Source organism: Labrus bergylta, chromosome 11, assembly GCF_963930695.1.
Source record: "Labrus bergylta chromosome 11, fLabBer1.1, whole genome shotgun sequence".
Lineage (NCBI taxonomy): Eukaryota > Metazoa > Chordata > Actinopteri > Labriformes > Labridae > Labrus > Labrus bergylta.
This window is the reverse complement of record NC_089205.1, coordinates 21,944,192-21,961,818: the sequence shown is the minus strand read 5'-3', so window position 1 is coordinate 21,961,818 and position 17,627 is coordinate 21,944,192. Positions and strand designations below refer to the sequence as shown.

General features: G+C 41.1%; 1 protein-coding gene across 1 annotated transcript in view; it reads left to right on the top strand.

Moving 5' to 3' along the window:
- traf4a (tnf receptor-associated factor 4a) overlaps positions 1-17,383 on the top strand; it is a 37,455-nt gene extending 20,072 nt beyond the window's left edge. Inside the window, exons 2-7 of the mRNA XM_020651059.3 lie at positions 7,430-7,481; positions 10,115-10,219; positions 10,455-10,616; positions 11,225-11,386; positions 12,586-12,741; positions 14,008-17,383. Of these exons, the coding sequence (XP_020506715.1) occupies positions 7,430-7,481; positions 10,115-10,219; positions 10,455-10,616; positions 11,225-11,386; positions 12,586-12,741; positions 14,008-14,640 (1,270 nt within the window). The 3' untranslated portion in view covers positions 14,641-17,383. The remainder of the gene's footprint in view (positions 1-7,429; positions 7,482-10,114; positions 10,220-10,454; positions 10,617-11,224; positions 11,387-12,585; positions 12,742-14,007) is intronic.
- Positions 17,384-17,627: the final 244 nt, after the last annotated feature.

Below are 17,627 nucleotides of genomic sequence, written 5' to 3'. Positions count from 1 at the left end.
CTGGGTTTTTAGGAGAATTCACGTTATAAAGGTTTTGTTTGACTCAGATTACCTGACTTTAAAAATACTAAAACACTACATCACAAAGCTCTAACACTACTCAGATGGTCCTGTGAAGATTGACATATAGTGAGTTATCCGTGGACAAACAAAGTAGTGACAGGGCAGACGGGAAGTGCAGAGATGACCATTAATCCTAAATAAATCTATAAAACTACAGGAGGACAGCAGGTGACATCCAGTCCCATAACACAGAAGAGAGGATGCTCTTCTTGAGGATTCAGTTTCCTGCGCTTAACTAGCCGAAAGGCTTTGTTGGGTCTTGAAAGGAAAATCAAAGACAAAGACAAGTCTGTTATCCATGCAAGCTTTTGTTGTTGACATGCTTACAGCGAAAGTTTCTAAATTTAGCCTGATTCAACAGAACAGATTAGACTGCTAATATCAAGAAACAACAGTAATCAATAGGCCGAACATATATACTATGTTATGTAAAAAAACAAAAAACGGGTCTAACTGATAATAATAGCAACAATTACAGACCTGGATGTGCAACTAGATATGACCCTAATTGCTGTTATCTGCTAATTTTTCTTTTGATTGTTAGATTTTGTAAAGTCTTCTATCTGATTTGCAGACAAACGTGACTTCATTTAAAGCCACATCTAAAGGTTTTCTACCGCTAATCATTATTGTAATGAAGTTGTGTTCCATCCTCTTCATCAAATGATTGTTTTGCCTTCTGTTTGTAACATCAGATGTCTTGCTTAGTTGGAACACCATCCTGACCACGCCAAAAATAATCAATTGTCCACGTTAGGGAATGCCAGCAAAAACCATACTTCTTCATTTTGAAGCAGCTTTATTTTTAACTTTAAAAACAGCTAAACCAATAAATGAATCTCAGAGTATTAAGATAGTTGCCAAATACTTTCAGGTTTCTCTATTTTCAAGAATAAATAGCTCAATTGTATATGATATGATGGTGTTGGGGTTAGGGTGAAGAGTTATCTGCTTGAGTCTGTGATTCCTGTGATTTGAGTTTAAGTTATTGGAAAAGATACCAACAGGATCAGCTCAGTGTTAGACAAACTCATCTGAACTCCTTCATTCTATTATTCTATTATCGTTATTATTATTATTATTAGGTTTATTGGCTCTGAGAGCTAGAAAGTGACACGTCTTTTTAGAAGTGGCAGAAGATAAAGTCCCCACAAACGTCAAAGAGGCTTTATGCACAACAGAATCTCCAGCACACCACAGGTACGCACTGCTGTAGGTATTAAATCCCACACAAGAGGCTGTCACCGCATCATTCTGTGGATACGTCCCACACACACACGCTCATAAAGCCTGTGAAGGAGTGGTTGATCCACCTGTGGGCCGATGTATCATCACGCACTCTGTGAAAGTTAGAGCTGCTCCTCCCTTTGTCAGACAAACAAGAGGGCTGCAGAGAGCTCGGCTAACAGCCAGACCGGTCGTGGGCGAAAGAAGCTCTGCGCTGACAGTGTATCAGGTTGCACAGGTGCAGACAGCACCCAGCTTCAGCCCCCTGTCACTTCACCTCCTTTAGGGGAGACTTTAGTCACCACCACAGACTGCTCACATCAGGGTGTTAATCCTACTCGTCGTGAAGATGGCAGGCAAGCTTCTACAACAAAACGCCATTTGAAGCTTTAAGCTGTGTAAAGGATGGATTTAAAGGCCGGTTTGAGAAGAAGTAAAATAATCTATAGAGGAAGCAAACAGTATACTGACTGAATAAGATGTATTCTATTGTTGGAAACAGAACAGAACGGACTCTCCCCGCAGGCGGCGCCTAACATTTATTTAGATGAAAGTGAAGCCAATTGTGGGTTGTGGTGAGACAGCTCCAGAGACAGCTTGGAAAACACAAAATCAACTATTAAATCTTTGGATCAACATTTTGCTTTATCTTTGTGCAGTTTCCATAATTAAAGTGCAATAACAGTCACAACATAATTAACTGTGAGTACAAAACTGCAACCATCTCTGATTTCTTCTCTACTAAACACCTCTTTGTTTAATGTATATTATTTAAACAGTTATTCAAGAAGTGTTAAAAAGAGTTAATGGCCTTAATCTTAAAGGTCTGTTCACAACAAGTTGCATTTGGTTCGACTTCATTATCAGTTTGACATCTTTCTCATACTGTATATCATTTAGTTAAATGCATTGCAGCTCTATACTTTAGACCTGAGCAGCTCAAGACACCACACATCAGATGATTATCGTTAAATAAGTGGTTCAACATTTTGGAAATCTGACTATTTTTTTCTTAATTGCTAAAGTTAGAGCAGAAAATGGTTACAGTCAGCCTCCTGCTTAGCTTAGCATAAAAGTGGGAACAGGCAGAAACAGCTAGCTTTGTCTGAAGCTAACCACGTTTAAAGTTCATTTATAAAAAGTAAAGTTTCATTACGTGAGATTTGTTATCTGGTAATGTATTTTCATAATAGAATAACTTGTCAAATATAGGTCTGCAACTAGTTATTATGTATTGCTCAATCTGCTGATTCTTTTTATTAATAAAGTGACGAATAGCTTGAAAGGTTTGTCACTCTTTTGCCCAATGTTTCTGTGCATGCAACAGTAGCCAAAACCAAAAACTGTTTTGGTTTTTCTGCGCCTGAAGCTAAGGACAATCTGCCTATTCTCTTCTCTTTTCCCATTTAATTAAAACAGAATGATTTCTGAAACAGTCACGAGATTTGTTTTCTTTTGTAAATTGACTTATTGACTTGACACACTTCTAGAATTTATCGATCATCACAAAATGACAGAAGATCTTTAGTCACAGTTCTGTCTCTATTATACTCATAAATGTTCACAATAGGAGGATCAGAGACAAGAAGTCACGACTGCACGCATTCTTAGACACACAAAATCAAAACCATGATGGATTCAGGGATTATAGAAACTCTCGCTCTATGAGGAAACAAAACTCCAGTTTGTCCGACTTCTAGCGAGGGGTTAACTTTCAGCTGTGAGGCCGAGGGACTGTGCGGAGGCCACTGGTGGTATTTAAGGTCTTGTTTGTGTGTATAAATGTTAATCCTGGTTATAACTTGTAAAGACAAAGAGGGTTAAGCATGAGGATGAACATGAAAGCTTTAAGTGAGCTCCAGCAGGAGATAAGCAGGAAGTTCAAACGAGGCTCTTGATGTTATCTGAGTCAATGAGAAAATACCTCATGTTGCAGAGATCTGTTTAGAGTGTTAATGTGCAACAGACTTGTGTTCTCCAAAGGCCTCATGCTTTCGATTTAGTTTGTTTAGTGTGTCTGGACTGCCGTCCCTGATACAATGACAAACACAGAGAGGTTTGTTTAGGAGTCTCTCTGTTAGTTCATAAGGAGCAGGTTTTCAAGGTTACCCCATGGTCTTGGTTTTTGTGCTGAGTCGGCCAGTCACCAGTCTGTCCCCTCCGAGTGGCCTGCAGGGATGGTTGTTGTCTTCTGTAAAAAAACAACAACAACAACAACATTGCTCTGCTCTTCACCGCTGAGATTAAACCTGAGGGATTTGCAATTCTCACCGTCTGCCTGTCAGGAGCCGTGTGCAGAGTGAGGAGGATGTTGTGCTGGCTGCTCGTGGTATGGGCTGGATGAATGGACGGCTGTTTAATCTGAGACAGAAAAGAAGATATGAGTTTCCAGGGAGAAGAGAGGAGGGGGAAGGAACTTATAATGGGGTCGAGTAGGGGGTGGATTTCACCTGGATAGGGGATGAATGTGTTTTTAAGAAGCGAACACAATGTGATAACGTGTGAACCTCCGTCTGACAGTGAACTTGAGGTGATTTCAACATGATCCCCTCGGCAGCAGAGCAGCTGTGGAGCCTCCCTCAGTATGAGCAGGCAGAAGGAGGCAATGAAATTTTAATGAGGTGATTGTATTATACGGTATGCTGTCCGGTCTTAAGCTGCTCCCCTGTGACACCCAAACACAACACTGAAGCGCTTGTTTATCGGCCTCTAACCTGCCATGTTGTTTATCGACGAGGATGTGAACTGTGGTCAGATGTCTTTGGTGGAGAGACATTAGTGTGAAACTTGTTTTAAAAGCGATCGATTGTTTGTGAGGTGCAAGGTCCCACTGGAGAGAATGTAACACAAAAATGTGTATCTTTGTTTATCTGTTATGTTTATCCTATGACCTCGCCATTAGTGCTGCATTTAATGGGTAATACCAATATTTTCTCCTGATGAGGCCAATCAAGTGCCCAAGGGGACATGTTAAAATAATTGGTAATGTGGGACTTACAGCCTACTTCAAAATATTCAGTTTTTAGTCATAAAAAAGTAAATGGTCAACTGGCAACATTTTACATTTTACATTTTTTGACGGCTAATTGATTTATGATCACCATCATTAATCTACACAGGCTGGTTGTCTGTTTTTCAGCTGACTCATAAGTCATCTGATGTTGGTCCTGGAGTTAAAAATTGTGATTGGAGTCACAAGAAATAGAATAGATAGAAATTATTTGTAATAAATCAGAAAATTTCAAGGAAAATTATGAGGGTTCATTTTAATAGTTTACAACCATGTTACCATCTCTGTGAGGGTGTAGGCTACTTTAAGCTGAATGCTAATTTTAGCATGCTAAAAAGTGCTTATGTTTGGATGGCAGGTCTTACATTAAACATCTTTTACATCTTAGTTTAGGGTGTTAGGGAATATAATTTAGCTAACTTGGAGCCGAGCTGCTTAAATACTCACCTGCTTATAATGACTACAAAATGCTAACATTTAGCTAGTGGGTAATATGTTTGCCATTTTTCACCGTGTAGCCTAAGTTTTGTGTCTCAGCAGACAAACAGATTTGTATGTTAGCATACTTATCTGTTCACCATGTGACAGCTAACACGTTGATGTTTATGTAGGTTTTTCACATTCACTGAGGGTGTCACTGAATGTTGCTAATATTCACTTTCACCCATAAGCTTTTCTGTGTAGCTTTTCTGTTAGCACTGAGTTAGCACTTTCAAAGGGCTGTGTTATGTGTAACCAGTAGTTAACAATCTGAGAATAGGCACCAGAATTTTTGATATTTCTGATGTAGTTGACTAAAACACCACTGCTCAATTGAAAAAGTAGGCAATAGATATATCAATAATTCCCATATTGACCTACTTTTAGAATTAGGCTATTTTTTTGTTGCACTCTAAAGCCCTAAATTGGAAGGAGAATTGTTTGTTGGTGTACTGGGAGGACTTGAACTGGAGCCTCGGCTCCAGCTTACACTGTTAATGTGCTGTCACAAAGCAACGCTGAGCTTGACTCACAAGCGACCGAGGAAGAGAGTTGAGCTGTATTATCAGCAGTGGGTCTGTGCACATGAGTGTGCAGCTCTGGGAGCTTCTCTGATACCAGGGGTGGAATTATCCTGACAGTCTGTGACTAGGCTCTTTTCGCCTGTCTGCCTCTCTGTGCGTCAGATACGGGGACTGAGCTGGACTAGGCCTCAGGCTGTCCCCTGTCCGGAGCTGAGAGCTTGTCGCCTCTTATCTCCTCTAGCTGCCTGGTTTGGGACAGGCAGTGCTCTCTATACACCTCTCTCCACGGCCAGTGATGGCGATGAGTACTGTAAATGACTTCACACTACACATGAGATGCTGACTGGGCTCTGCTAGCCTCTAATCGATTGACCCTGTTTTACAGCCCGTCGTGGCTTGTTAATTGGTCTCCAGCTCCCTGCTGACACAGTGACCCTAATGATAGAGAATTACTGCTGTCTCGTCATGCATTAACTTCCCTCCTCCACCCCCCCCCCCCCCTTCATCACTCCCTCCCTCTCAGGCCTAACCTCTACTCCCCCTTCCCCCTCCTTCAGCTCCCTCCCTGGTTTCATAGCAGCTGGGTAGACGGGGCGAAGTGCACACGCACTCCCGCTCTGTCACATGTTCCTGTGCCTCTGGGAGTCTCGGTCAGGTGACTCCACAGCCAACCATATCAAAGCACCCGGGGGCGGAACACTTAATGTTTGCACACTGTTGTCTCTTAATTAGTTTAAGCATAATGTAGGTTCTGTTGGGGTTATGACAGGCCTCTTAGCATGAGGGAAATCAGGCTTCAGGACACATGACTTTTCAATAAAACACATTTCTGTGCATCTTTGCAGTTTCTGTAGACATAAAGTTCAAAGAAAATGAGGAGACGTATAGGGACATGCTGCTTCAGATTGTTTTGAATAATCTTCGCAGAAAAACATGTGTCGCATGTTTTGCTTTCTCCAAATAACAGTTTAGAACTGAAAAGTAGCAGTGCCATGACACCAAAAATGAAAAAGAAACTAAACCTCACATCAGAAATGCTGAATTTGAGGGATTTCTTAAAACAATGATAAAGATAGCAGATACATGAGATGAAGACAGTCTATGAAGGCATCTCTGATCCAACAGCAGCAGGGGGCTCAAGACAGTCTTCTTAAAAGATCAGCCACTGATTGCCTTTTTTGCTTTTTTTTTTTAAGTAAGCGTGTGTGTGTGTGTGGGGGGGGGGGTTACAAAGCAGCCACTAGGTTGGTTTTGCAGCTCACCTCTGGTGGATGCTGCCTCCATTATTACCAAGTGTGAATATTTCATGAGGCCTGCAATAATGAGCACTGGCATCTGCTCGTCTGGCCCTAAAACAGGCCAGTGAAGGCTCCTCTCTGCCACCACAAAAATGCACTGGGGCTTGCCGTAAAATGTGTATCTAAATCTTATTTTGGGTTAAACTGCTGGAGGAAAAAAAGTACACTTCCCGCCGTTGCACCAGCAAGTCATAGTTTTTTTTTTCTTCCTGGGTAAGAGCCTTGAGCAGGAAGGCGAGGCCTACTCTGCTTTACTCTCAGAAAAAAAAACATGCTTGAGAAACTAGAACATGGGAATCAAGGGCATAAAGTCAACACTGTAAGCTGAGAAATAAACTAGCCATGAAGTGCATCATCAATCATCCCTTTGTGTAATAAATAAATCAATCAGCTCATAGTTGTTTTGTCCTCAGTAGTATACAAATCTTTGCAGACGAATCCTCTGAGGAGAAGAAGATGAAAGAGCCAAAGTTTTGACAGCCATGGTCTCAAAGATTTGACTTTATTGTGCAGTGTGTGTGTAAGTACTTGCATGTCACACACAGAGATGAGTCAGACAACTTCTCATATTAATAATGTTTGAAGAGACAGAATAAAACTTAGGGCAAAGCAGCCCTGCTCTCCCATACTGTCAGAGAAGAAGTGCCTGTTAGCTCTGCTTGTTCTCGGTCAGGGTCAAAGTGAGTGATGTCACTGAAAGCTGAATTTGCCTCAAAAAAGTTTGATTGTCCTTTTTTATATGCTTTCCAACAGCCTTTGTCTGTGATAATCTTATAATACTAGTGATTCCAATGATAATAAAACCTTTTTCTGTTGTTTTGTTGCAGTGAGGGGGTCTTCAAGTGTCCAGAAGATCAGCTGCCATTGGACTATGCCAAGGTACGGTAACCCACATTCAGTCCTCATCCTGAATGAAGAACGAATCTGAATATTATCGATAAAGCACAAAAAACATGACAGACAACTTCATAAATAATGGAAACAAAGAGTTTTAATTCAGGCTAACAGCTCTCCAGAACTTTGAAAGCTTGAAACCAAGATTAAAGATGAAATAAAACAATCAAAAGCATTCAAAAAAATTAAAACCAAAACCGGTTTGTAACATTCTTAAACCTAAAGAGGATCTCTGAAAGATGTGAGGAAAACTATATCAAACGGTTTGCATAGCCTACAGGTGCAAAATGCCACTAAACACGTTTTCAACGGTCCAATCAGAAAAATGCAAATCAGAGAGGAGGCAGGCAGCTCGGATAGTTACACAAACAATGTTAGATCTACATACAGTTGGGATGTGAGATGCAAATAGTCAGATTTGAGAAGCAAAACATTTGATGACTGGATGGGACTTTGACTTGAAAGCAGAACATTTGTACATGTGAACCTCTAAAAAGCATAATCCAGAGTCAGAGGTTACCTTTCATTTCATTACAGTGGGAAAGCAGAGTGCTTAGTTGATCTGAACTGCTGTGTTTGATTCCCAAATAAATCCCTCCCAGTCCAGGAGAAGAAAAACTCTATCCCGATTTCAACTCTTTTGTCCCCTTTGTTTTTTAATCAGATTGTGCCCTCGGGGAGAGATGGTGACTAACTGTATTCAGAGTCAGAGGATTTCTTTATCTCGCACGTGATTTCCCCGTTGTAGAGCAAAAAAAAAAAAAAATAGAGCAGCACAAGAATAAAGGCTTACTTCTGAAGTATTCACGAGATACTAAGAAATGAACAGTTTCTTGAACTGAGCAGCTTTTGGCATTGATCTGAAAATGTCACGCTCTTTGTAATTCTCCCATGCAGTTCGGAAGCTTTAGCTTAAATTAGCCAACGAGCCATTAACCCAGAGCTGCAGCAGGCTCTGTGTGTGCAGCAGTGCAGGTCTGCATGCTGTGCTTAGAGCGACGGAGGCGCCTGTAATAGCAGGGACTCATCACAGGAAGGATGTGCTCATGGCACACCTGTCAGACATTGTTATTTGCCCTCGTAGGCTCCCAGTCGCCTGCAAATTACCCCAATCCTGGTGGTCTACTCTCAGGGTTTTTGTTGTGCTTGCTACACACTGTCCTTAGAGAAAAGTGAACAAACACAACCCAACAGAAAACGAGTGCCACGGCTCTCAAAGCACTGTAGTAGTAATAGTAGAGGGACTAACAATGGCTAAAGCAGACAGAATAAACCCTCAAGTTGGAGCTCCAAAGAGCTTAACCCCCCCCCCCTGATCTGCCTGGGACTAAGTTATTAAAAGGTCATCATTGCCGTCTCCCTGCAGATTCCAAGACTGGAACAATGAGAGAGTGTTTCAGTTTGCTTTATAGGATTTTCCCCTCTTTGCTGAAAGAATGTGATAATGGCAGCAAAAACGAATAAAACATCTTCCTCTTGTGTTTAAATTAATACATACTGTATGTATGTTTCCTTAGAGCACAGTTAAAAGGTTTGGATCTTAGTCTGGCAGAGACCTCGCCTAACACTGCAATGTTTTTATTGGGGATTAGTTTCAAAATTAACTTTTAATTTGAAGGAGACTTCTCCCATGTTCTGGCTGCATGTGAGCGCAGTCCTGCTGTATTCTGAGCTGGTATTTGTTTAGAGGGCTGTTGTGACATTCTGTGGAAGTGGCTTTTCTTGTTTGACTGGTGCACGGCTTGTGTTACACTATGGGGGGATGGAGATGCAGAGCAGGGCTGTAAATCCTCAGGACAGCGGACTGGAGGGGAGGATTTGGGGTGTTTGGGACAAGAACTGACTCATCCCATCACTCGGTGACCGAGGAAAAATAAATCTCTTCCTCTGCTCTCTCAAAGGTCTCATAAAGCTGTAAACTAACACATTATGACCGCATTGGAAGGGTCAACTCAGTCTTAACAGATGATATGTTATCATGTTACCGAAATATACAGGGATAGTACGGCACCATAGAAATATCTATATCAACTTTAATTATTTACATTAAGTGTACTAATGAACCACTGCTGTTCACAGGTATATGCAAATATTTGCACAATCTATAGGCCAGGGACTATATTGTGATTTGCTCTCAGTTTGTGACCTGTTTGTTGTTCCATGACTATTGACCAATCATGATGGAGATAGCGCTTTGTGTGTGTAAAATAAAGTTTGTCTGAAGAGCAAAAGAGGCCAAAGGCATTAGTTGAAATGTTATTACAGCATTGAGCTTTTAATTAGCTTATTTAGAAATTATGACAAACGCCCCAAAGAGAAGCCTGTAAACCATTGTACATCATCCCTGGCAGCACCAGAACCATAAAACTTTTAGTTTAGATGAGTTTTATAATCAAGATATTTCTTCCTTGCCCCATCTAATAAAATTCATAAAAATAAGGAAATGCAATGTTGTAGGTGTACAGCTAAATTCAAATCCAGATTTTAAACACTTTTGCTGTGTCAAAGTAGTTAGTAACGGTCTTTACTTTTGGTTTGGTTTTACATTACTGTCTTTTAGCTTGACCTTGTCTCACCTCTATCAGCTTGTAACCCTATCCTGTCCATTCTTCCCCCAGATCTACCCGGACCCGGAGCTGGAGCAGCAGATCCTGGCGCTGCCAATCCGCTGCATCCACAGTGAGGAGGGCTGCCGCTGGACTGGCCAGATGAAGCAGCTGCAGGTGAGACATTCTTACTCCCTCCGTCTAGTCTCCTCCATATTCAGTTTGAATCTCTGCCGCCTGATCAAACACACACCTCGTCTTATCTCCTCCTGATACCCATATAGCTGCCCTCCCTCCTCGCTCGCGTCTGGTTGTTTACTGGCAGTTTCCTTGGCTTAATGCCGAACATGTGGGTGTGTGTGTGTGTGTGTGTGTGAGTAGTCTGATGTTGTTGTTGTCGTTTCTCCCTCAGGGCCACTTCTCCACCTGCGCCTTCAATGTGATACCCTGCCCCAACCGCTGCTCCGTCAAGCTGACACGCCGCGACTTGCCCGACCACCTGCAGCACGATTGCCCCAAGCGCAAGGTCAAGTGCGAGTTTTGTGGGAGCGAGTTCACCGGTGAAGCCTACGAGGTAAACACCAAGCCCACAAACCTGTTTTGAATTCCTTTTTCCCCCTTGTAGAAACACAGCAGGAGTTTGACGTAAACAACCCCAAGTGACGCCACATCATTTCCATGCTCGTATGAAAGACAGCTTTGAGAAAAATCAGCAGGAGGGACTCGTGCACATGTGTCCCTGCCATCAGAGTGTGTTGGTCTGTTTTGAACTAACACGTGTGTTGGCACAAGGGGAGAAGCTTTGACTGGCTCTTTTATACTTAGAGTGTTTTCCTCAGTGAGCAGGCTGAAGGACCTCAGAGTCTCCTCACTAGCACCTTTTCACCACACCACCCCTCCTCTGTTTACTCTGGCCCCACTCCATACATTTACAGGGGCATTCATCCACCTTTTGGCTTGCACACTGGAATTACACAGTCATGTTTACAAAGTTATTACCTACAATAACTTTCAGCCCTACTAGTGACGCTGGAGAAAGGCTACGTTGAAATGATGTATACAGTTAAATAAAGCAATAGAAAAGCAGTAATCCTCAAAGCGATTTTAAATGTACCTGCAGTTTTTGCAGCACATGTTAACGCTAAAAAACAAATGTTTTGTGCTTTCCCCTTCGCGTCCCAGAACCACCAGGGCGTGTGTCCTCAGGAGAGCGTCTACTGTGAGAATAAGTGCGGGGCGAGGATGATGCGTCGTCTGCTGTCCCAGCACAGCTTGTCCGAGTGTCCCAAACGCACGCAGCCCTGCAAGTACTGCGGCAAGGAGTTTGTCTTTGACACTATCCAGGTCAGTCTACCCGCAGAATCTGTCATTATCAGTCTCATATGTGGTTATGTTTGGCAGGATCAAGCCAGGTAAGTGTCGAGACATGTTTACACTCAAAATGGGACTCGTGTCACTTTGGATAGCCGTGTCATCTGTCCTTCACGAGAGCCGCTGTAGCTGCAGGATGCTGCCTTTATGGTGTCACTGCTCTGTGGCAGCTGTATGATAGTTTGAGCTGCTGACCTCCAGGCTGTCATGTAGAAACACCTGCCTCTGAACACAGGTTGAGGTTGCGTCCTCTGAAAACATATCAGCAGAATGTAGTGTTTTAATGTGCATTTATGAAGTTTTTCACGAAATCATTCAATCAAAACACCGACATAACCCTAAACAAGTGCAGTTTTCCCTCCTGATACTTATATATATGAATTCTATTAAACATTACAGTATACAGGAAACAGAAGTTACTGGAGTTCCATTGCACGAGTCAGTTTACACATTAAATAAATGTTGTTCTTTCATGCAGATTGCTTCTTGTCACCTAAGTTAACTTCTTGTCTTTAGTTTGCAACAATTTCAATGATCAAATTACTCTTTAAGTTGTTTTTTTTGTTCAAGCAAAAATGCCCCAAAAGTTATCGCCTCTCCGCCCCTCAAAGTTCAAGATCTTTACAAAATTGAACAAAAATAATGAAGTCATAACAGAGAGAATCTTAACATGAAACTTCCTGATGATATTCATTAAATCTGCTGATTATTTTCCCAATAAGTTATTTTGTCCACAAAGCCCTAACCCTAAGGTAACTCTAAAAATGACTTTCTTAGACCATCACAAAAAACTCAAGGACATCAGCTTACTGTGATGTAATAACAGAAAATAAACAAGAACTAATGAGAGTGACAATTATTGAGATACCTGGATATCAATCAAGAGCCTTGGGTCAGGTGTGAAGTGTTTTAAACATTGGTAGCTATGACCTACTGGGATTGGTGTGTGTTGTTAGCAGCAAGGTCCCAGTTATTTTTTGTGGTTTCAGTCTGGATCATTATTTTTTTCGGGTATGTTTGCGGCCTTATTTTTGAAACCACATGTGTTTTTTATAACGTTTCAAGGACAGTTATTGCTTTGCAACCACTAACATGTGACTCTGCTGTGTAGCATGCATGCTGTGGGTCAGCAGTGTGTGCATATTTTAACACTGTCCCCTTCTCCTCTGCAGAACCACCAGTACCACTGCCCTCGGTTTCCTGTCCAGTGTCCGAACCAGTGTGGCACACCCAACATCGCCCGAGAGGACCTGGCTAACCATGTGAAGGACAACTGCGGCAGTGCTCTCGTTCTCTGCCCCTTCAAAGATGCTGGCTGCAAACACAGGGTAAGCCTGCCTAGCATCACTTAACCTTTAAAATATTCAGTCTCTGGAGGAACTGTTAATATATGGTTATCAACCGGCGAGCTTGTTTGTCTTTGCCTCTTTTTTTTTTTTTCATTATATATCCTTCATATCAGTGCGTGTCCAAAGGAGTGATCTTCGTCTTTTCAAACATACAGTGCCTGCGGGGTCTATTTTAATGAGAGCAACACTCATATATTCTGTCCATGCAATTCGGTCTATTTCTGAAGCTGACGTCAATTTAAGATGTGGAGACGCTGGAGGAAGAACGGTGGATTTGCATCATACTCAGTGTGCTGTAATCCTCCAGAAAGCTTGATATATAACATTTACAGATGGCTTGATGGAATGCAGTTATTATTTAATATAATAAGCCGTGTCTTTGAAATGTTAAGTGTATGGCTCAGAAATAGATGATCTGTGGAAGCGGTGTCCTTTGATCACTGTCTGTCGTTATGTGAACCTGTACAGGTGCTTTCTTTTGACATTGAGTAGATCAGAAAAGCATCCAATTATAGTTTTCAAATCAAGTTCTCCACTAAATTCACGTCTCTTCTTCTGAAAGTCAAATAGAACACAGCGGCATGATGTCACATTACAACAGCAAGACTGTCTATTAAGCCCACAGACAACATGTATCCATAGACTGTAGCCCACAGCCAGAAAAACTGGGGTGCATGTACTTTCTTTTTCTTTTTTTTTGTCAATCTCCACCAGATTGTTTGTGCTGTTGAATATAAAAATTATGCCATCTTTACTTTATTTCATGATCTTATATTTGATACTAATTTGACTTGAATAGTTGAGCTCCAGGTCAGGATGCCTTAACTGGACAAAAGAGATTTTTTTTATACTTTTCTTTTCTTTTTTTTTATGTCTGGACCTCCATCAGTTTCACATATTCCTCTGACTCTTCATAGTATATTTAACCATTATTAATACCTTCAGTTATGTTTCCAAAATGCAGACCACCAATTTTTTATTGTTTTTTTTTTTAAATGGTGTTCAAATGTTTATCATGCTTTATGACTTGACTTAAAATGGTAAAAACATTATTATTATCAAACATTATTAACAACAGCTTAATATATACTGATGAGAAGAATAACTTGCAGCAGAAAGCAATGGTGCACAAAATATTAAAGCAATCTAAAATCTTCTTTGTGAAAAAAGATGTCATAGATAATAGCTAAACATCTGTATTCACTATGAAGCAGCATTATTTATCTTTATGCTCTCTTTTGGCAGTGCCCCAAACTGGCTATCGGACGTCACCTTGAAGACACCACTAAGTCTCACCTGACTATGATGTGTAACTTGGTGGGGCGTCAGCGGCAGGAGATCCTGGAGCTGCGGAGAGAGATGGAGGAGCTGTCGGTCAGTCATGACGGCGTTCTCATCTGGAAGCTCAACGACTACTCGCGCAAACTCCAGGAGGCCAAAGTCAGAAGCAACCACGAGTTCTTCAGCCCGCCCTTCTACACCCACCGCTACGGCTACAAGCTGCAGGTGTCGGCCTTCCTGAACGGTAACGGCAGCGGGGAGGGCTCCCACCTCTCAGTCTACATCCGCGTGCTCCCCGGAGAGTACGACAGCCTGCTGGAGTGGCCCTTCTCCTACAAGGTCACCTTCTCAATCATGGACCAGAGTGACCCCTCGCTTTCCAAACCCCAGCACATCACTGAGACCTTCAACCCCGACCCCAACTGGAAGAACTTCCAGAAGCCCAGCAGCAGCCGCAACTCGCTGGACGAGAGCACCCTAGGCTTCGGCTACCCCAAGTTCATCTCTCACGAGGAAATAAAGAAGAGGAACTACGTCCGAGACAACTGCATCTTCGTCAAGGCTTCTATAGAGATCCCCCAGAAGATCATGGCTTAAGAAAAAACCCTTTTTTCTCTTTTTATGAAGGAGAAAGAAGGATTAGGAATGGAACTGACACTTAACCTTGAAAACTTCTACACACTTACCCTTTAGATACCTTCTGCCCTTGCAGCCTCTCCACCACAGAGCTTGAAGCGAGTCTGTTTGGCTGTGTGAGCTGACTTGGAGGAACTGGATATATCACAGAGGAGAAAGTGTTTGGTCTGCAGAGCCATCACTCTCTGGTCTTTCTTTTTTCATTTGTATCTGTTTGCTGACCTTTTATCACAGTCTACGACAAAAAAGCCTTGGAAATCAAACAGTGCCTAGAGAGTTTATCTTAAGTTATATTTTTGTTGTTATTTCCGCAGTAGAGATGTTAAAGATTATGGAAAAGATATGAAATAGGGGTGAAGGGCTTCTCTAAGCCTCTGCACTTACAGAGACAGTTAGAAGCTGGTTAGAGACGTCCCATTGGGGTGATCTGAAGAAGAGGGAGCTCAGCAGACTCAAGCTCAAGCCCAACTGCCTTTTGTTTACATGCTCATACAGTATACACCCTCTGAACCCTCTACAAACAGAGCCCTCGTGAGAGACTTCTGACGTTTGTGTACACACAAACACCAATCGATGCTTTTGAGTGAGAAACTTGCAGCTTCAATCAATTTTTTTTTTTACGGAGTTGCTCTAACATTTTGGATGAGTTGAATAAGATCAATACCATTCTCATATGTGTCTCCTGAATATGAGGCTTAATCTAGCATATTGTTTATCTAGCTTAGCACAATAAATGAAACTATCTCAAGCTCAATCATCAAAATTCTCAGAAACAAAAACTGAAGTGTAAAAATCTGATTTGTTGATTTTAATCGGGAGTAACAATTCATGTTTCTTGTTTGAAATGTATAGCTGTTTCTGCTTTTCCTAGTCTTCATGCTAACTGGGCTAAGCTAACTGCCTTTTGGCACTAGCTACATGTTTGAAGATGTATTACTTTTTTAAGCACATATTTTCAATCTCAACAAGCGTGAATAGAGAATTGATAACATGTTTAGTAGTGTAACATAAAAAACAGCTAGCGTACCTGGCTCTGTACAATCAGAACAAAATAAATCTACCAAGACCAGGCTAACTGTTATGCTAGGCTAAGCTAAATGGCTGATTGCTGTAGCCGTACATTGAACAGAACATTTAGTTCAGCACATTGACAAACATGTTTAGTATTAACAAGAAAGATATAAAGTTGTATATAAGTAAGCTTAAGAGTATTTGAAAAGTAGTGTTTATCAATTTTAAACAAGCAAGTTGTTCATCCTCTTCCCACTTTTTATGCTAAGCTAATTAAGGTCAAGTGTTGCCGGATATAGCTTCATATATTAGAAGACATGCATGAGAGTGGTCAATCTGCTCCTCTGACTCCCAGTAAAAAAGTGAATCATCATATTTTCAAGATGTCAGACAATTGACAGTAGCCTTTATAGATCTTTGGTTTAAGTTGTCTGTTTATGTTTTTAGCCCAAAAACAATGAAGTTACAATTCTGTCTCTTCTTGTTAACTGCTCTTATCCCAGATTCTGTCTGTGACTTTGTATTTGTCAGTAGTTCGACCCTGCCCTGAAGCTTCAGAAGCGTGCAGATGTACCAAACACACACGTCATAAAGACCATTATGAGGTTTTGTGTCTTTTGTGGAGTTAACCAATAGGAAAAAAACTAAAAAGCACCTTTCGTCAGTCTTCTGATGAGCAGACAAAGAGGCCAGTTGTTAAGAGAACACGCGCATTTAATAGTGAAGGAAAAGCCATGTGGCCTTTTTATACTGTACGTCTTCGCATGAGGGTTTTAGGGGTGAGCAGGGCAACATAAACACATGCATGCTTCATGTGCAACCACCTGGACCACATTTTTGTACTGTAACCTGTAATCTTGAAATCCCTCTTGTTAACGGCTATGTTGTCTCTTTTTTTGGACCTTTTTGAAAGTTGACGAATTGTCAAAATAATACTTTTTTAAGTTTTATGTTTTTATACACAGAAAATGTGAAAGCTGTTGGTTATATAACCTATAAAGACAATGAACACTTGGCTGTGAAGTGTATTGTTTTACTAAGCCTGGGCGTGGATGGTTTGAAAAGAAACAGGTGGGTGTCTCTGAACCAACTACACCTTCGCTGTTACCATGGTCACTGGTTTCTATCTGCAACTTGGCGATGAGGAGCGTTTGGAGGGACGCTGCCCTGTGCGATACATTTGTCTCCATCACGACACCATCTGAGAGGTGGAGGACTTTTGTGATACAGTATGCTCATGATGTATGTGAATACTTATGTAAAAATGCAGAAGCACATTCTGTTTTTTCATTATTATACATGGGGGGGAAAAAAAAAATCCAGATTTTTGTCATAATACCAGCTGATATTTTACAGTGATTTAAAGAAGTGAGAAGTTAAAAAAAAAACTAAAAAAAAACTTTTTTGTAAGATTCTGTATTTTTCAAAATACTTAGCTGTTTTATACAAACACTTTTTGTTGGAGAGTCGGGGTTGACTTTGGGAATTTTCAGACCCTGCTTCTCTCGGACATTTGGATAATTCGTTTGTACTTGTGGTTTGAGCCTCACATATTCTGTCTGTATTATTTCCTCTTAAAAGTATTTATTTTAAGGAGCTGTCATGTGACTGCGCTGATGGCAGAATTGTTTTAATATGTTGATTGATGAGTGCTTGTCAATTTCATAATTGAAATAAAATACCATATATTATAGTTGTTTTCCTTAATGTTGTTTTGTTCAGTGCAAAATATCAGCGCAATGTTGAGAACTTGTTCAATATTAAAATTTCACAGTCCCCCGAAATCACAAAATACAGCAGTGGCAACATATCTGTTCATCTGACCTGAGAAAACCCTTCAAATGAGAGCTTTTTCACTCCTAACACAGCACGTTTTTCAATTTCAAAAGAAGAGCACCAACTCAATTTCATTTAACTTCAACAATCATTGATGAGTG